The 21,716-nt window shown below is 38.8% G+C and overlaps 1 protein-coding gene across 6 annotated transcripts in view; it reads right to left on the reverse strand.

Moving 5' to 3' along the window:
- Positions 1–21,716, reverse strand: part of LOC105476867 (ubiquitin specific peptidase 32) — a 254,106-nt gene that overhangs the window by 114,972 nt on the left and 117,418 nt on the right. For all 6 annotated transcript variants that reach the window (XM_024791263.2, XM_011733147.2, XM_011733146.2 and 3 more), the window contains 2 exons: positions 11,806–11,911; positions 4,324–4,442 (listed from right to left, as the gene is read on the reverse strand). In XM_024791263.2, the coding sequence (XP_024647031.1) occupies positions 4,324–4,442; positions 11,806–11,911 (225 nt within the window). The remainder of the gene's footprint in view (positions 1–4,323; positions 4,443–11,805; positions 11,912–21,716) is intronic.

The raw sequence follows: 21,716 nt of genomic DNA on the forward strand, positions 1-21,716 counted from the left end.
GTCTTCATCTCTTTTGCTGGCATGCAACTCCTAAAATTCTTGTAGTCTCCAAAGTGATAAATGACTCTGCATGCTAATGAATTGACCCAAGGCTGGGTAGGGGGCTGCTAGATAGCCTCAGGATGGGGGCTGGCCAAAGGAAAAAAAAAATGATTAACCTCTAGGGAGGGAGGGGAGAGGGCTGAAAGTTGGGCTGATTACCAGTGGTCAACGATTTAATCAATCATGATCACTAGTGAAGATGTCTAGGGGGCAGTTTTGTGGAACTAATCCCTCAACCTGTGGGATCTGATGCTATCTCCAGGTAGACCCTTCTACCACCTTCACATATAGCTAATACCAAATGTTTACAATGTCCTAGTGACTGTTCTAAATATTTCAAATACTAATTTAATCTTCAAAACACTCCCTACAGAAGGCACTATTATTACCCCCATTTTACCATAAGAAAACCAAGACACCAAAAGGTTAAGGAATTTGCGTACTGTTATACAGTGGAAGAAAGAGGACTGAACTCAGGTAGTCCAGGCTCCAAAGTTAGCACACTGCCTGTCTAAGTGAAATACAAAGTAATCGCTGAAGTTCACTGGCTAATTGGGAATCATTCCACAAAATTGGCAGACCAAAAATTACACTGTCAAATCTGATTTTTTGTTTTTGAGTCATGAATCTCTTCTAAAAAGAGAAGAATAGTATAAAATATAAATTTCCATTTTAAGAGTCAACAACCTAAAAGAAGTCAGTGACAAAGAAAAATTCATACAACACCTAGGTGGATTTCTTTACAACTTCATCTGTCAAGGGTAATAATAAAGCACAAGACAGAAAAAGCTGAGACCCATATCACTTAAATCTAAGCACTAGGTCCTTATATTTTACCTAAAGTGCTTTTCTTTGTGTGTGTGTGTGTGTGTGTGTAAACACAAAAACAACACAAAGTATTGTTATTGAAGGTCTGAACTAACCCATTCTAATATAAATACTTGGATAGCAAGGTTCTACATACAATCATCAGACACACTACTCAGATACTAGAGCAGGCAAATAAATCAAATAGTTGAATCAAATACCAATAGCCCATTTACAAGGTTGGTTTTATACCAACTAGAGGTATCTAATAATTCAAATAGCCATATACATGAGCTTCACATTTCTTTGATCTTTTCTTCTCTAAAGATCTTATTAAAAATACCACCAACTTAGGCATTAATTACCATAGTCTTATGATGTCTTTATTATAGTTACTTCCCCTTCCCATTATTGAAACTGAAGCATTCCAACTTCCCATCACAATTTCCTCTTATGAGCACATTCCATCTAGCATACTGACACCAGCAATTTTTTAATTCCACAGGACCTACACCAATGACCTACCTGCAGGTCACCAAATTTAATGATCACTTCTCAGTGATCAAAGGTCAACTCACTAGACCTTTCAGGGTATTTGACATAGTTGAATTCTCCTTGCTTCTTGAAACATTGGCCTCAGTTGGCTTCTAGGACACTATTCTCTTTTATTAATCCTCTTTTCTTGCAGGCCATTTCTTATTGATCTGTTTTGAGTCCTCTTCATCTCTTCAAACTCTAAACACTGGATTACAGGACTCGCTCTTCCAACCTGTTTTCTATCTACACTTACTCCTAGATGATTTCATCCTCACCTGTAAGCCAACAACAAATCCTTTCTCCTCAACAACAAATTTATATATCAAAAATCACATTTGACAACTCCACTTGAGTGCCTAATAGGATTCTCAAGTGTAATTACATCTTTCTTGACATCCAACCCCCTAATCTGCTTCTCCATTACTCTTAGCCATCTCAGGTAGTAGTAACTCCATTCATTTACTGAATCAGGCTAAATACTAATCATCTTCCCTCTACTCATTCTGTCACATAGTCCATAATCAATACAAGAAAAAATTCTAGGCCAACTCTACCTCTGAAATAAACGCAGAATCTAAAAACTTCTCATTACCTCACTGCTACACCATGATCTAAACGATTGATTAAATCATTGACCTTTGGTAATCATAATCCTCATGCCTGGATTATTCAGATACCTCAACTGGACTCAGTTCAACCTACTTCCCACATAAGATCCAAAGTTATCACGTGTTAAAAAAAAAAAAAAAAGCAACTCATATTTTGTTACTCCTCTACTCAAAACCTTCCAGTGGTTTCTATCTCACTCAGGGTAAAAGTCAAAGGACTCACACTGTTCTATAGGACAATATATAATCATTTCCTACCACTCCCCTGTTCACATCATTCCAATTAAATTGCCTTGTTATTGTTCCTTGGACATACAACTATACCCCCACCTCAAGGTCTTTGCTATATTCTCTTGATGAAAAGTGGTCCCCCAGATATCTTCATGGTTTTCTTTCTCACTTGCTATAAATTCTTTACTCAAATCTTACTTATCTGACAGACCTAACCATTCTATATAAAATAACAAGATTCAGATTTTCGATATTACCACCTTCTTCCTTTATTCTACTTTATTTTCCCCTATAGCCCTAATTATCAACTAATACATGTGCCTGCTATTGTGCTTAAATTGTTAGAGTACTGGGTGGCCAACCACACTTAGTTTCCATCTGCAAAAATGAGAATGTCTGCATAAACCTTATTAAAATGAAAAAATACCATACTTCCTGAAAAAGAAAAAAGAGTATTAATGTTTTGGACATCTATGTCAAAAATCCAATCAGTCAGGTTTGCTAGATTATCTTTTTTTCTTACAAGCAAATTTTTATTATGGGGAAAAAAACAAATCATAGCTCAGTTTGTCCTGAAGTTGTAAATTGCTATCACAGCAAATTCCAGTCAATATGTCAGAACCAAAAACACAGGAAGCGCATCCTTTTGCACCTGACACTTGGAAATGCTGGATAAAATGTTAACAACATAACCACCACCAAAAACTGCACGCTAAGCTCAAAAGCAAGAAAGAGATATCACCAGGGGATATCAACACAGGAGATATTCAAAACCAGAGGGGTAAGAAACTAATGATAGACAGTCCAAATATATATCAGAACCAGATACATGCAAACGACTGAAATACAGACAATCAATGTCTATACAGTCATGAAGGCAGAGCTAACTCCTCAAATAAAATAAAGAACAATGAAGGACTGTCATACTGGTGAAACGGAATTGTGTCAAAAAGCCACCCATAAGAAACTGGGCAGCACTCAGTGCTGCATGAAAGAATCAGAACTTCTTGGATTTTTTTTTTTTTTTTTGGAGACGGAGTCTCGCTCTGTTGCCCAGGCTGGAGTGCAATGGCACGATCTCGGCTCACTGCAAGCTCTGCCTCCCGGGTTTATGCCATTCGCCTGTGGGACTACAGGCGCCCGCCACCACGCCCGGCCAATTTTCTTTTGTATTTTTTAGTAGAGACGGGGGTTTCACCGTGTTAGCCAGGATGGTCTCAATCTCCTGACCCCGTGATCCACCCGCCTCGGCCTCCCAAAGTGTTCGGATTACAGGTGTGAGCCACTGCGCCCGGCCAAATCAGAACTTCTAAAGGGATGTTTACTCTACAATCACTAAGGACTTTTCACATACTAGCAGACCTCTGAAAAGAAAAATAAAATAATTCCCTCTGTTAAAAGATATACTTTTTCTATCATTGAATTGCTTCTATTGTTTAATTTTTCTATAAAGGCACAATGAAAATATATTATTTTTGAAAACAGAAAAAATGACTTTCCCCCCTCTGGTAGAGTTGGGGTCTTGCTACATTGTCCAGGCTGATCTTGAACTCCTGGGCTCAAGAGATCTTCTCGCCTGGGTCACCCAAAGTACTTGGATTACAGGTGTGAGCCACCTTGCCTGGCCCAAAGATGACAATTTTTTAACACAAATATTTCACTATGCAAATCAACTAGGTGAAATAAATGACAAAATAGGCCTTGATAAAACAGGTCACAGATGGCTCAAGGCTAATGAATGAATGATATCCATGATGAAAAGCAAAGACACTACAACATGAGCACTGTTTCAGGTTCCTGCAGGAGTGTGTGTGTGTGTGTGTGTATTGCTGTGTTAATGTGTGCATATAGGATTGTGTTTCATTATACTCTAAGTATGAATAGTTGCCTTTACAGTAGAATTGAAAATTTTCAGATTCACAAATATAGCAGTAATGAGAGTCATGGAATAGCACATAAATAGAAACATCAATAAATATAAAAATACCAAAAGTAATCTGCACATAAACATCTGTTTGTCATACTTAAAACTTATTACACGACTAAGAGTTAATACTTTGTCAACGAAAAGGGATAAAATGTAAATCTTTAAATATACCTCTGAGAAACACTTCCTGAGTGTATCTGGGACTTTACCATCCACCACATGGAGCATTCTTTCCATTTCTTCCCGTATAACATAGTTCCCAGATTCACTTGAAAAAAGACTAAAAATGTCTAAGAGAAAGAAAGAATAAATTAATCTTAAAAAGATCAAATATACGTGGTGGAAGTAGGGAGGAAAGAGAAAGCTACAATAACTGAGTGATTACTAGGGCTAAGCACTTTATAAATACAGTTTATTCCTTAAAATAACCCAGCAACAAAAATTTAAAACAGCAGTATAGTATCTTTTCAAACATGCCAAATATGCAAACATCTTTAGGTATAACAATACAAAGTGTTAGCAAAGACTAGGACAAACATGACCTCTTATACACTGTTAATAGGAGCATAAATTATTGCAACCACTTTCATGAGTAATTTGGCAAAATCTAGTAAAGGTCATCCATCTTTGAAAAACTCTGATACCTGCGTACAAAATACAGGATGTTCACCGAAATACTGTTTGTAAGAGCAAAACTTAGGGGAAAAAAGGTAAATGTCTATCAACAAGCGAACAGGTAAAATGAGATACACACAATGAAATACTACATAGAAGTTAAAATATGTTTCAAGATGGATAAATATCAAAAAATATAATATTCAGAGGAAAAGCAAATGACAAAATCATCTGTATAGTACAGTAGTACCCCCTGATCCATGGTTTTGCTTTCCAAGGTTTCAGTCACCTGTGGTTAACAGAGGTCCAAAAATATTAAATGGAAATTTCCAGAAATGAACAATTAATAAACTTTAAATTGCACACTGTTCTGAGTAACATGATAAAATCACTTGCCTCCCTCTTTATCCCACCTGGGACCTGAATGATCCTGTTGTCCAGTGTATCCACATGCTATCTGCCTGTTAGTCACTTAGTGGCCATTTTGGTTATCAGACTTATAGATCACAAGAAGAGTGAGTACAGTAAGATATTTTAAGAGTGCAAGTGACCATATTAACATAACTTTTATTATAGTATGTTGTTATAATAGTACTATTTTATTGTTGTTAATACCTTACTGTGCCTAATTTTTAAATTAATCTTTATCATAGATATGTATGTATAGGAAGAAACAGTATATATAGGGTTTGGGAATATCTATGGTTTCAGACATCCACTGGGAGGGTCTTGGAACAGATCTGTGCAGATAAGGGGGAACTAATGTGTACTATTTATTTAAAACTTTAAAACTGCAAAGTAGTTGACAATGTTTTAGGACACATAAACATGTTATAAATGTATTACAGCCAGCATGAGAAATGAATCACCAAATTCATGAAAGTAGTAACCTCTGTAGAGGGAAGAACAGAATGGGATCATGAAGGGATACAATGAAAACCTCACCTTAGTTTTAATATTTTTAAAAAATCAAATCAGGGACATAGGATGCAATGTTAAGAAATAGTAAAGCTAGGTGGAGGTACGTATTATATGTATGTTTGAAATATTGTTGTTATAAGCTGAACTTTATCCCCCTAAAGATATACTGAAGTCCTAACCTTAAAGTACCTGTGTATGTGAGATTATCTGGAAACAGAGTCTTTGTAGGTATAATCAAGTTAAGATGAGGTCATTAGGGTGGGACCCAACATAATATGACTGCTGCCCTTATAAGAAGAAAAGCACAAACAGAAAAAAAAGCCATGTGATAAGACAGGCAGGGATTAGAATGATACAGCTGCAGGCCAAGGAACCCCAAGGATTGTAGTCATCCCAGAAGCAAGAGAGAAGAAAGAATTTTCCCCTACAGGTTTTAGAGAAAGCATGGCCCTGCTGACACTTTGATTTTAGACTTTTAGCCTTCAGAACTGTGAGATAATAAATATCTGTTGTTCTAAGCTACCTAGTTTGTGGTGCTTTGTTATGGCAGCCCTAGAAAACTAACACAATCACATTTTAAAAAACGAAGAAACTGGCCGGGCGCGGTGGCTCAAGCCTGTAATCCCAGCACTTTGGGAGGCCGAGACGGGCGGATCACAAGGTCAGGAGATCGAGACCATCCTGGCTAACACGGTGAAACCCCGTCTCTACTTAAAAAAAATACAAAAAACTAGCCGGGCGAGGTGGTGGGCGCCTGTAGTCCCAGCTACTTGGGAGGCTGAGGCAGGAGAATGGAGTAAACCCAGGAGGCGGAGCTTGCAGTGAGCTGAGATCCGGCCACTGCACTCCAGCCTGGGCCACAGAGCGAGACTCCGTCTCAACAAAAAAAAAAAAAAAAAAAAAAAAAACGAAGAAACTTTAAAAATATGTGTGTGACTTAAAAAACTGTTACCAGTTGTACCTCAGTATCCATAGGGGATTAGTTACAAAACCCCCAAGGACACTAAAATCTGCAGGTGCTCAAGCCTCATATAAAATGGCATGGTATTTGCATGTGAAAACTAAAGAAAATCCTAAGCACCCCACCCAACTGAACAGACTCCCTCTCTTGGCCAAGGGGGCCCCAGAAAATCCTTAAAAACAGATACTGGTCATGAGAGGATGGGCAGTCAGACACATCTCATTATACCCAATCCCTTTTGCGGTTTAGATGCAACAACTAAACAGCATTAATGTTAAAGAGCATAAGACTGACAGACTCTTTGTGGCAGAAAGATACCAAATTGCAAACAAAACCTAAAGCTATGCCAGGCAAGGATTAAGTCATGTACCTCTACACTTAAAGAATAAACTGCCAGGTGTGGTGGCTCACATTGGTAATCCCAGCACTTTGGGATGCCAAGACGAGAGAATCACTTGAGGCCAGGAGTTCGAGACCAGCCTGGGTAACATAGCGAGACCCCTATCTCTACAAAAAATTTAAAAATTAGCTTGGCATTGTGGCACATGCCTGTAGTCCCAGCTACTCAGAAGGCTGAAACAGGAGGATCACTTGAGCCCAACAGTTCAAGGCTGCAGTGAGCTATCTTGCCACTGTACTGCAGACTGGGAGACAGAATGAAACCTTGTCTGAATCAACCAATCAATAAATTATGTTCTAACTGCTACAATATTTTTCTTTTTCTTTTTTTTGAGACAGAGTCTTGCCCTGTTGCCCAGGTTGGAGTGCAGCGGCACAATCTCGGCCTACTGCAAACTCCACCTCCTGGGTTCAAGCAATTCTCCTGTTTCAGCCTCCCTAGTAGCTGAGATTACAGTCACACGCTACCACGCCCAGCTAATTTTTGTATTTTTAGTAGAGACGGGGTTTCACCATGTTGGTCAGGCTGCTCTCGAACTCCTAACCTCAGGCGATCCACCTGCCTCAGCCTCCCAAAGTGCTGGGATTACAGGCATGAGCCACCGCGCCTGGCCATTTTTCTTTTTCTCTAGCAGTTATTGAATAAGCACTGGCCTTGAGAGAAGCAATACTAAAACAATTGCAGCTCATTTACCACAAAATGCTAACATACTGACTCCTGTTCCACAAGCTATAACTACAGCTTTGACTGGACAAGAGAGCTATTTCAGTAACTATCAACAAGTTAGTGGTCTCCTGATAAGAAGACCACTGACCACGGACTGGTTCTGGCTGGTTTACAGAGGCTGCCCACTTGACTGCCTTGGTGTCCTTGTTTCATCTTTTGACTTATAGGGCCTAAAACTGTAATACATTTAAATGTTAATTCTCCACCCCAAAGTAAACATGGGACACGTATAACATGTACATTTGTTCAGTACACATGCGTCAGGAACCACTTCATGAATATTCATGGCCCCTCCGATAAGTTGTTGAATATGTACAACTGGCCAACCTCTTCAGCATAAGTCTCTGTTCCATTCATCCTTGCATAGTACCTGTTTGGGGTTATCTGCTGGAGGCTATGTTTCTCAGGCTGTCAGAATGGCCACCTTGCAGGCTGTAACCCTTTATAAGAAATAAAGTCTCCTTTCCAAATTTATAGATATAATTAAATAAAGTCTCCTTTCCAAATTTAGAGATATCATAATTTTTTTCAGTTGACACATAAAACCTATCCACATCCTCCCATATATTTTAAATCATCATTAGGTTATTTATAGTGCCTAAAACAATGTGAATGCTATGTAAATAGTTGTTACAGTGTGTTGCTTTTTATTTGTATTATTTTTATTGCTATACTGTTACCTTAAGTTCCTGGCCTCAAAAAGATCCTCCTGCCTCAGCCTCCCAAATAACTAAGATTACAGGCATGCACTACCATACCTGTCCGGTATTTTTAATTATTGCTGCCTGGGGCCAATTTCTATTTCTGCTGGTGAAGAAATGCTAATTTGGAAAAACCAAGATCACAATTACATTCTAATACATAAAACTGGGTTTATGGATACATTCATTATCTTGATTATGGTAATGGTTTACTGGGCATATACATGTGTCAAAACATATACAAATGTATAACTAAGTATGCTGGCTCATGTCTCTAATCCTAGCACTTTGGAAGGCAGAGGCAGAAGGATCAGTTGAGGCCAGGAGTTTGAGTCCAGCCTGGGCAACCTAGCAAGACCCTATCTCTACAAAAATAAAATAAAGAAAATGAATTAGCTAGGCATGGTGGCATGCACCTATAGTCCTAGCTACTTGGGAGGCTGAGGTAGGTGGATCACTTAAGCCCAGGAGTTAAGGGCTGCAGTGAGCTATGTGCCACTGTGCCACTATACTCTTGCCTGGGCTACAGAGTGAGGTTATCTCCTCTGTCCCCCATCCCCTCAAAAAAAAAAAAAAAAAAAAAAAAAAAAACACGTATTATAATATATACTTTATATATGTGCATATTATTGTATGACAATTATACCTCAAAACTTTTTTAAAAAATGATCTCTTTATCCATTTTGTGCTACGATAATAGAATACCACAGATCTAGCAACTTATTATAATGAACAGAGATTTATTTCTTACAATTCTGGAGGCTAAGAAGTCCAAGGTCAAGGAACCTGCATCTGGCAAGGACCTTCTTGCTCTTCTAATATCCCATAGCAGAAAGTAGAAGAGCAAGAGAACACATGCAAGAGGGAGAGAGAAGGAGGCTGAATTCTTCCTTTATAAGGATGCCACTCCTGTGATAAGAAGCTCACTCCTGAGGTAACAGCATTAATTCATTCATGCATGCAGACCCCTCATGACCTAATCATCTCTTAAAGATCCCACCTCTCAACACTGTTGCACTGCAGATTAAGTTTCTACCCATGAACTTTGGGTAATGTGTTCAAACCTTAGCAAGAATTAAAAATAATGGTCTAGATTCAGGAATAGGAGAGGATTTTGAGAAATTCAGAAGCAGTCCCAGGGCAGTATATTAGTCTGTTGAGGCTGCTGTAACAAAATACCATAAACTGGGTGCTTATAAATAACAAATTTATTTCTCACAGTTCTAGAGGCTGGGAAGTACACCATCAATTTGGTGTCTGGTGAAGGACTACTTCCTAGTTCACAGACAGCCACCTCTCATTGTATCCTCACACGGAGGAAAATATAAAGGGTCTCTCTAGGGCCTCTTTTATTAGGGCACTTTATCCCACTCATAAGATACTTATGATTAACCCTCATGACTTAATCACCTCCCAAAGGCCCCATCCCCTAATACCAACCACCTTGGTGGTTAGGATTTCAATATATGAATTTTGAGGGAGACACAAACATTCAGACCATAGTAGGCAGATTAGAAAAGGAAGAAGGAAGAGAGAAAGACCCAGAATATGGTGGTTAAGAATAAAAGTGTAGGAATTTTGGGAACAAAATGTTACATTCTGTGTAATATAAACAGCTTCCATACTTCCCCTGGGAAATCTTCAATAACATATGCAATGCTTATGAATGCTTTTGGTAAGGCAGATCTGTCTTTGGGGAGCTCAAACAAAACAATGAGGAGACAGAAGACCTTACAAATAAATGAACGAATTTTTTTAAACTAAATAAATCTATATCCTACAAAGCACAGAAGGACACCAAGCAACTGAGATTATCTTCCCTTTCACACTTAGCAGGGGAAATGGTGTCCTCTTATTATAGTGTTTCCCTGATTAGCAGGATTTAAAGGTAATGAATGAGGTGCCACTCTTTTCTGTGCTTAGATAATTCACCTAATAAAATTAATTTCTGAAGTTAAAAGTAAAACATTAAAAAAAAAACCTTGGCCGGGCGCGGTGGCTCACGCCTGTAATCCCAGCACTTTGGGAGGCCGAGGCGGGCGGATCACAAGGTCAGGAGATCGAGACCACGGTGAAACCCCGTCTCTACTAAAAATACAAAAAATTAGCCGGGCGCGGTTGTGGGCGCCTGTAGTCCCAGCTACTCGGGAGGCTGAGGCAGGAGAATGGCGTGAACCCGGGAGGCGGAGCTTGCAGTGAGCCGAGATCGCGCCACTGCACTCCAGCCTGGGCTGGGCGACAGAGCGAGACTCCGTCTCAAAAAAAAAAAAAAAAAAAAAAAAAAACCTTTTACAAAGAACGTACATAAAATATTATCAAGTAAGTAAACTTCGGTTTTGTTTGTGAAACAAAGAACAGACTACTACATCTATGTCATCAGAATTTTTAAAAATAAGTTATATTGAGACATAATGAACATCTCATAAAATTCACCCTTTTAAAGTAAACATTCCAGTGATTTTTAAAGTATATTTATAAGGTTGTGCAACTGTCACTCCTATGTAATTCCAGAACATTTTCACCAGAACATTTTCGCCAACCCAAAAGGAAACCCTGTACCCACTAGCAGTTGTTCTCCATTTCCCTCTCCCCGATACCTCCAGCAACCACTAATCTACCATTTTCTGCCACTGCAGATTTGACTAATCTTGAAATTTCATATAAATGGAATCATACCTATTGTGACTGACATCTATCACTAAGCAAAATGTTTTCAAGTTCATCCATACTGTAGCATGAATCAGTACTTTATTCCTTTTTATACCAGAGTAATTTTCCAGCATATGGATATATCATGTTTTATTTATCCATTTACCAGCTGGTGGACATTAGGGTTGTTTCCATTTTCTATCATGAACAATGATGCTATGACTATTTCCATACAAGTTTTTTTTTGTGTGTGGTAAACATATGTATTAAATTTTATTGGGTATATACTTAGGAGTGGAATAGCTGGGACATACAGTAACAACGTTTAACAATTTGAGGAGCAGCCAGGCTGGTTTCCAAAGTTGCTGCAGTACTTTATACTCCCATCAGCAATGTATGATGAGGGTTACAATTTTTCCACATCCTCCTCAACACTTGTCATTATCAGGCTTTTTAATTTTAGCCACTCTAGAAGGTGTGAAGTAGTATCTCACTGTAGTTTTAATTTATATTTATCTAATGACTAATTATGTTGCACATTTTTTCAGGTGTTTAGTTGCCACTTGTATATCTTCTTTGGGAAAATGTCACTTCAAATCCTCTACCTGTCATCAGAATTTTGAGATAAATTATTCTATACATAGATGTGGTATTATTTTTGAGATAATAAAAGTACTTACATTTTGCTTTCTCTTCATCTTTGCCTCTTGTAAGGAGGACAAGTCCAACTATTAAATTATTGAAGTGCAGCCCTTTGGATGTTCCACCAAAAGAACAGTAGATCACCTGGAAGAAGATGATAAAGCCAACCTTAGGATGCATTTCAGTTGTTGAGGAATCTGAGGCAGCTATCACCTTTAACAAATTTTATCTCCACTTCCAGAAAAGGCCCTGATTAATTTTAGGGAAATGATGTTAAGTTTCTCCCTCTTCTTCCTCTTTTAGACGTTATTATTGCACTCAGTCAAGAATAGACTGTCTACTGTAAAATACATACAGATGGTCACCAACTTGATTTTTCAACTTTACAATGGTGTGAAAGTGATACACATTCAGTAGAAACCATACAGTATTCAATAAATTACATGAGATATTTAATACTTTATTATAAAATGTGATTTGCATTAGATGATTTTGCCCAACTGAAGGCTAATATAAGTGTTCTGAGCACATATATATATATATATATATATATATATACACACACACACATATATATATACACACACACATTTTATTTTATTTATTTATTTATTTATTTATTTATTTATTTTATTTATTTTTTGAGATGGGGTTTCGCTCCTGTTGCCCAGGCTGGAGTACAATGGTGTCATTTTGGCTCACTGCAACCTCTACCTCCCAGTTCAAGTGATTCTCCTGCCTTAGCCTCCCAAGTCGCTGGGATTATAGGCATGCGCCACCAGGCTGGGCTAATTTTGTATTTTTAGTAGAGATGGTATTTCACCATGTTGGCCATGCTGGTCTCGAAGTCCTGGCCTCAAATGATCTGCCCACCTCGGCCTCCCAAAGTGCTGGGATTACAGGCATGAGCCACTGCGCCCGCCCTGAGCACGTTTAAAACAGTCTAGGCTAAGCTCTGATGTTTGGTAGGTTAGGTGTATGAAATGCCTTTTCAACTTACAATATTCCCAGCTTACAATGGGTTTACCGGCTGTAATCCCAGGGTAAGTAGAGGAGTATCTGCATATTACAGACTCACACAATTGAATTATTTATTCTTTCTCTTGGGAGTCCTTACCACGGTCCGAGAGTACAAAGGTCCTCCAACAGCCACAATAATGTGATAAGAATTTTGTGCAATTACATAACTTCCTTCAACCTTTGGAAATATCATGCACATTACTTTGATTGGAAAAAAAGATACTCTCTAACTGAATGTTCAGAAATTCAAAGAGACTCCAAAAAACATTTTTTAACACTCTCAGAAATAAGTATTATAGCAATCAGAAATAAAGAAGAACTATGCATAGGAAAGGGACAACAGAAATCACAATAAATTCATTCATTCAACAATTCTTTGTTGAGTGCCTACTATTTGTCAGGCAAAATTTCTGTCAATAAAAATGCATGATTAAAAAATAATTCGAGAAGTTTAACAGTCAACATGAAAACTGAAAATATATACTATTCACCAAATAATATTTATATATTTAATAACACCTGACAACTGATGTCAAAAACTATTTATCCTAGTGCCAGTGATAACTCAACCCAGCAATAACTAGCCAAAGGAAACAGCTACAGAACATTAAAAATATTTTTTAAAAAAACAAACAGAACTAACACACTTCATACAGTAACTATTTTTAGTTGCCCCATCTCCCACTCCGAACTAGAAGAAAATAACAGCGAAAAACAAAAACAAAAACACATTTATCCCTGGGGAAGGGCAGGAAAACATAATGGCCCCAGACCTTACAGATCCCCTACCACTGGGAAGAAGGAAGATCTATGTAAAGGTCCCATTCCCAATTTCTGGGGACACAGCACCTGCCTAAAACTGAGACAGAAATAGGACTACAGAGAGCGTCCCCTCCCTACCACTCCCCACCGTCCACCCTTCCGCTAGCAAGCACTGAGGAATAAATAACTATAGTATACAGCTGGAGGGGAAGAAGAGTTTGTGGACAGAGACCTTCTCTGCAGTGTGATAACAAATAGAAGGTAAGATCAAAAGTTGAGGGTAGAGCAAACATTAGAAAAAATCTCTAAGAAAGAGCCCAAACCCCTTAAAAAAAAAAAAAAAAATTAACCCTAGAATGGAAATTGAAGCCTATATAGCACTGAGGGTAACCATAGCAACAAGACCAAAATTAAGCTTAACTACAGACTATAATGACTCAACCTCCCAAGCTGAAAAAGGATACTACTTGGCTCAGTCTCTTCTGTCCTATATGAAACACTTATGTTTCAACCATAAATTTTAAGTCACAGAAAGAAAAAGGAAAACTCCAATATATTGTCAAAGACAAAGGAAAAATATGCTAACGGAGTTGAAGAAATGCTTTGGAACAGCTCAAGAGTAAACTCAAAAGAGTTGCATAAGAGATTATTCAAAACGAAACAAAAGGCAGAAAATGTGAGGACAGCTAGCAGGGGAAGGTAGACAGAACAGAAAACCCAAGAGCTGTGAGATCATGTCAATGACATAACATTCACGTAATCCTGATATCCTACAAAAAAAAAAAGAGAATGGGGCAAAAGAAATATCTAAGGAGAAGACAAGGTTGGGGATTTTCAAAACAAATAGACACAAAACCACAGATAGTAAGAAGCTCAGAGAACAGGCAGAATAGATTACACTTCTAATCCCAAAAACTAACTAGACAAATTATATTGAAACTTCTCAAAACCAAAAATAAAAAAATGTTTAAGAAAGCCAGAAGAAAAAAAAAAAAAAATTACATCGAAAGAAACAAAAAATTATAACTGATTTATCATCAAAACTTATGTAAGCCAGAAATCAATGGTGTGAAATGTTGAAAGCACTAAAAGAAAAAAACTCAACCATAAGTCCTGTACCTGGTGAAAATATCTTTCAAAAAGAAAATATATTTTGCTTCTCTTTTTTGTTGTTGGGGGGGTGGAAACAAAAACAGAGAAGTCATTACCAGCAAAAAAGGAACACAAAAAAGTACCTCAGGCTGGAGGAAATATTATGCCATTAGAGATACATGTACCTCCATAAAGAAATAAGAATACTGGAAATGGCATAAATGAAGATAAACATAAAAGCATTTTTCTTATTTTTAAACACTGTGAAAGATAACTAGCAGTCTACAGCAGTAAGAGAAGAAATGTAATGTGTCTTTATAGAATATGTAAAAGTAAAACACGTAACAATAGCACAGAGGATGAGAGAAAGGAATTGGAAGTATACTGTTGTATAGTACACATAAATGTTGTCTAATACACCATTAAATGGTTTATTATACCAATTCACATGTGGTATATCTCATCTTTAAATTGCCAGTCACCAGGAAATTACATGACCTTAGTACTCTAGTGTTTAAGCCTAACATTGACCTCAATAATAAACTCTTATTTTTATAATAATAAAAACAATAGCTAATATTTAAATGCTTATTATGTGGCATTTTACTACTGTAAGTTCTTTACTAGTATTAAGCCTTTAGATGACTCCACAAGGAATACTGGCATCCTCATTTTAGGGCTGGGGGAAACCAGAGCCCAAAGAGATTAAGTAACTTGTCCAAAGTCATACATCAATGAAGCAGCAGAGTCAGAATTTTAACCTAGGAAAGACAGGCTTCTGAAACTGAATTTTTAACTAACTTTTAGTTCTATAGTACAAGTAATATGTTAGTCTGTTTTGCATTGCTATAAAGGAATACCTGAGGCTGGGTAATTTTTATAAAGAAAAGAGGTTTGCTTGGCTCACAGTTCTGCAGCCTGTATAAGCATGGCACCAGCATCTGCTCAGCTTCTCATGAGGCCTCAGAAAGCTTCCACTTGTAACAGAAAGTGAAGGGGGAACAGAGAGCAAGCATGTCACATGGTGAGAGAGGAAGTATGTGCGAGAAGAGAAAGTACCAGGCTCCTTTAAACAACCAGCTCTTTCATGAACTAACAGAGTGACAGTGCACTCATTACTGTGGGGAAAGCACCCAGGCATTCATGGGGGATCTGACTCCACGATCCAAACACCTCCCACCAGCCCCCACCTCCAACACTGGGGATCACATTTCAATATGAGATTTGGAGGGGACAAATATCCAAACTATATCAATTATATACATTCATTTCTAGTTAATTTGTCTAGAATTATATGAAAGACATCATCAGCAAGACATACATCATTTTGGTGAAATCTCCTGAAGATTAAACAAACAAATTTCAAACGGTAACAAATTCAATTTATAAACACTGTGTTTTTGGCATCCCTTTCCATTCACTGTATCTTGATAATCCAGTCTCTTCACTTTTGACAATTTCATTGACTTTAATACAAAGAGTAAAGCAGTGACGGTAAAATTAACAAGGAAATTTTGAGTAGGGTATGACTTTCAGTTTTGCAAGTACTTGTAAAATGTAACAGATTTTGTATGGAATAAATTTGGTTGGAATATACTGCTACCTCCCTATCACTCCCAAAATACAAGTACAGCAATAACCTTCTAGAATCACCCAATTCATCTGACAAATGATTAAGAGAAAGCCCCCAAAAACAAACCATTTCCTAAATTCTAGGATGTACATATTTTCCGCCTTTTATCAATGTTTCAGAAAGCAGTATGCATCTAACACCTCTAATGTCTAAGTACTCTTTTTTCACTCAAAAAAAAAAGAACTATTTAAATGGTCACCTATTATAAGGTGATCATTTATGGTGACCATTTAAATATTTAAAGACCTTATAATAGGTGACCATTTAAACATTTAGGGAATATTAAGTGCCATGTTCATTACTAATCAGCTTTCATTTTCGGATTTAGAAGACAGAGTGTGAATAGGACAGCAAGGATGCTGGCAGTCCAGGGTGGTCTTGATGTCATTTTTTGAAAAGCACTTAATAAAGGTAAAGTGTTATTTATACAATTTGTTGCAAGACTTTTGTTTTAAAATCCCTATAATAATTTTCTGGCCAGGTGCAGTGGCTCATGCCTGTAATCCCAGCACTTTGGGAAGCCGAGACGGGTGGATCACTTGAGGTCAGGAGCTCCAGACCAGCCTGGCCAATGTGGTAAAACCTTGTCTCTACTAAAAATACAAAAATTAGCTAGGCATGGTAGCAGGCACCTATAATCCCAGCTACTTGAGAGGCTGAGGCAGGAGAATCACTTGAACCCAGAAGGCAGACGTTGCAATGAGCCAAGATTGCACCACTGTACTCCAGCCTGGGCAACAGAGCGCTGTGTCTCAAAAGAAAAACAAAAAATTTATTTAGCTATTAAAAAAGGAAAGCCCAGAGCAACTAGGCAAGAGAAAGAAATAAAGCGTATGCAAATTGAAAGGAAGTCATCAAATTAGCCTTGTTACCAGATAACATGACTTTGTATTTTAAAAAGATTCCACCAAAAAACTGTTAGAACTGATAAATTCAGGAAAGACTGCAGGATAGAAAATCAAAATACAAAAATCAATAGAATTTATATACACCAACAGTAAATAATCTAAAAAAGAAATCCCAAGTGAGTAATCCGAGTTAAAATAGCTACAAAGAATATAAAATACCTAGGAATCAGTTTAGCCAGAGATGTGAAAGGTCTATAAAAGGAAAACTATAGAACACTGATGAAAGAAATTGAAGAGGACACATGCAAAAATGGAATGATATTCTATGCTCATGGATTGGAATAATTAATTTTTTTTCCTTTTTTTTTGGAGACAGTCTCGTTGTGTCGCCCAGGCTGGAGTATAGTGGGTCCATTTTGGCTCTCTGCAAACTCCACCTCCCAGGTTCAAGCGATTCTCCTGCCTCAGCCTCCCGAGTAGCTCAGATTATAGGCACGCACCACCATACCCAGCTAACTTTTTGTATTTTTAGTAGAGATGGGGTTTCACTATGATGACCAGGCTGGTTTTGAACTCCTGGCCTCAAGTGATCTGCCTGCCTTGGTCTCCCAAAGTGCTGGGATTACAGGCATGAGCCGACCACACCCAGCCAGACTTCATTTTGTTAAAATGACAATACTAACCGAAGCTATTTATAAATTCAATGCAATCCCTATCATAATATCAATGACTTTCTTCATAGAGAAAGAAAAAGAGAATTCTAAAACGTACATGAAACCTCAAAAGACCCCCAAATAGCCAAAACAATCCTGAGTAAATAACAAAACTGGCAGCATCAAACTACCTGACTTCAAATTTACTAAAAACCTATAGTAACCGAAACAGCATGGTACAGGAGGAGGGCAGGGAAGTGCTGGGTAGAGAAAGGCAGGTGCCTGGCTAGGGCTCCACCCTCAGGCCTGTGCCCACGGACCTAGGTGAGGACAGGCACTCCTGCCTTGGTGTCCAAATGTTGCATTTTCCAAGACCAACCTGGCCTGCCACGCTCCCATCGTGTGCCTATAAAAATCCCAAGACCCTAGCAAGCAAAGACACACAAGTGGCTGGAAGTTGAGAGGAACATATCAGCAGAAGAACGCACAAGTGGCTGGATGTCCAGAGGAACACATCAGTTGAAAAGCACACTGACAGGCACTGGCAGATGCCGGCAAGCCACTGACCAACAGAACAACGCAGAGTTTGGCTGGGGCAGTCAGAGGAAAGTCCAGCAGCTGAGCGGCCCAACTCCAGGGGAAAACCGCCTTCCCAATCCCCTTTTGGCTCACAGTCCATCTGTTGAGAGCTACTTCCACCATTCAAAAAAATCTTACACTCATTCTCCAAGCCCACAAGTGATCCGACTTTTCTGGTACACCAAGGCAAGAATCCAGGATACAGAAAGCCCTTGGGATAATGCAGAGTGTCTAATGAACTGATAAACACAAGTCACCTAGAGATGGCAAAACTAAAAGAGCACACAATAACACAAACCCACTGGGGCTTCAGGAGCTGTAAACATTCACCACTAGACGCTGCCTGTGGTGTCAGAGCCCCACAACCTGCCCATCTGTATGTTTTTCCCTAGAGGTTTGAACAGCAGGGCACTAAAGAAGAAAGCCACACCCCCGTCACACACCCTGCAAGGGGGACAAGGAAACCTTTCCGATCCAGTACTGGCATAAAAACAGACACAGACCAGTGGACAACACAGAACCCAGATATAAATCCACACATTTACAATCCATTCATCTTCACAAAAAAGCACAAAGAACATACAATGGGGGGAAAGAACAGTCTTTTAAAAAAAACGGTGCTAAGAAAAATGGATAACTATATGCAGAAAAAACTAGGTCAGACAGGATGGCTCGTGTCTGTAATCCCAGCACTTTGGGAGGCCAAGGCAAGTGGATCACTTGAGGTCAGGAGTTCGAGACCAGCCTGGCCAACATGGCAAAACCCTGTCTCCACTAAAAATACAAAAATTAGCTGGGTATGGGGGCATGCACCTGTAATCCCAGCTAGTGGGGAGGCTGAGACAGGAGAATTGCTCTAAACCCGGGAGGCGGAGGTTGCAGTGAGCCGAGACCGTGCCATTGCACTCTAGCCTGGGCGACAGAGCAAGACTGTCATAAAATAAAAAACAAGAAACTAGACTCCTCATTTTTCACCATACACAAAAAATAAATCAAAGTGGACTGAAGGCCTAAATCCAAAACCTGAAACTATGAAACTACTAGAAAAAAACATTGGGGGAAATGCTCCAGGAGATTGATCTGGGAAGAGATGTTTTTTGTGTAATACTTCAAAAGGGCAAATAACAAAAGCAAAAATAGACAAATCGGATTTCATCAAGCTAAAAACTTCTGCTCAGCAAAGGCAACAATCAATAAAATTAAGAGACAACCTGTAGAATGGAAGAAAACATTTGCAAAATACCCTCAAGACTGTATAAGGAGCTCAAACAACTTACTAGCAAAAAACAAAACAAAAACAAACCCACAAAAAATTCTATTTTTAAATGGGGAAAGTCCCAGCACTTTGGGAGGCTAAGACAGACAGGTAACTTGAGCTCAGGAGTTCGAGACCAGCCTGGGCAACATGGCAGAAACTCCCGTCTCTGTAAAAAATACAAAAATTAGCTGCGCGTGGTGGCACACACTTGTAATCACCGTTACTCGGGAGGCTGAGGTGGGAGAATCACCTGAGTCCAGGAGGCTAATGTTGCAGTGGGCCAAGACTGCACCACTGCACTCCAGCGTAGGCAATGAAATGAGAGTCTGTCTAAAAAAAATTAAAGAAATGGGCAAATGATCTGAAACCTTCAAAAGAAGACATAATAAATGGCCAGCAGTCACATGAAAAAATGTTCAACATCACTAATCATCAGAGAAATGCAAATCAAAACTACAATGAGATAAAATCTCACCCCAGTTAAAATGGCTTATATCGAAAAGCAGGCAGACTGGGCAGAGTGGCACACGTCTGTAATCCCAGCACTTTCGGAGGTCAAGGCAGGTGGATCACAAGGTAAGGGGTTCGAGACCAGCCTAGGCAACATGGTGAAAGCCCATCTCTACTAAAAATACAACAATTAGCCGAGCATGGTGGCATGCGCCTGTAATCCCAGCTATTCGGGAGGCTGAGGCAGGAGAACTGTTTGAACCCAGGAGGTAGAGGTTGCAGTGAGCCGAGATTGTGCCACTGCACTCCAGCCTGGGTGACAGAGCAAGACTCCATCAAGGGGGGGAAAAAAAAAAGAAAGAAAGAAAAAGAAAAGCAGGCAATAACAAATGCTGGTGAGGATGTGGAGAAATGTAAATTAGTACAGGCATTGTGTAAATTAGAACAGCCACGGCTGTTCCTCGAAAGACTAAAAATAAAATTACCATATGATCCAGAAAATTGCTACTGGGTATATATCCAAGAGAAAGGAAATCAATGTATCAAAAAGATACCTGTACTACCATGTTTATTGCAGCACCATTCATAATAGCCAACGTTTGGAATTAACCTAAGTGCCCATCAACAGATGAATGGATAAAGAAAATGTGGTATATACACACACAATGGAATATTATTCAGCCAGAAAAAAGAGATTGGGTGCTGTGGCTCACGCCTATAATCCCAGCACTTTGGGAGGCCGAGGCAGGCAGATCACGAGGTTAAGAGATCAAGACCTTCCTGTCCAATGTGGCAAAACCCTGCCTCTACTAAAAATGCGAAAATTAGCTGGGTGTGGTGGCACGCACCTGTAGTCCCAGCTACTCGGGAGGCTGAGGCAGGAGAATCGCTTGAACCTGGGAGGTAGAGGTTGCAGTGAGCCAAGATCGCCCCACTGCACTCCAGCCTGGCGACAGAGCAAGACTCCCTCCAAGGAAAAAAAAAAAAGAAATACTGCCATTTGCAACAACATGGATGGAACTGGAGTTCATAATGTTAAGTGAAAAAAGTCAAGCAGACCAGGTGTGGTGGTTCATGTCTGTAATCCTAGCACTTTGGGAGGCCAAGGCAGGAGGATCACTTGAGCTCAAGAGTTTGAAACCAACCTGGGCAACAAAGTGAGACCTCATCACTACCAAAAAACAAAAATAAGCCAAGCACAGAGAGACAAATATCACATGTTCTCACTCATATGTAGAAGCTAAAAATAGATCTCATGAAGATGAGAGTAGATTGGTGTTTACCAGAGGATAGGAAGAGTAGTGGGGAGGAAAGGGGAATAAAGATAAGTTGATTAATGGGCCCAAATATACGGTTTGGCAGAAGAAATAAAATGTAGTGTTAGATCAGTAAGGTGACTATAACTTATAATAATCTAGTGTACATTTCAAAATAACCAGAAAAAATTAATTCAAATGTTTCTAGCATAAAGGACAAACATTTAAGGTAATGAATATCCCAAGTACACTGAGATTTGATATTTACAAATTATGAATGGATTAAATGATCACATGTACCCCCCCAAAAATATACATCTATTATGCCTCGTTAAAGGAAAAGAAAACACTTTCTTAAACATTTTGTAGCCATGAATATCTAGTCAGAGACTCAGTAT

This window comes from Macaca nemestrina, chromosome 17 (genome assembly GCF_043159975.1).
Source record: "Macaca nemestrina isolate mMacNem1 chromosome 17, mMacNem.hap1, whole genome shotgun sequence".
Classification (NCBI taxonomy): domain Eukaryota; kingdom Metazoa; phylum Chordata; class Mammalia; order Primates; family Cercopithecidae; genus Macaca; species Macaca nemestrina.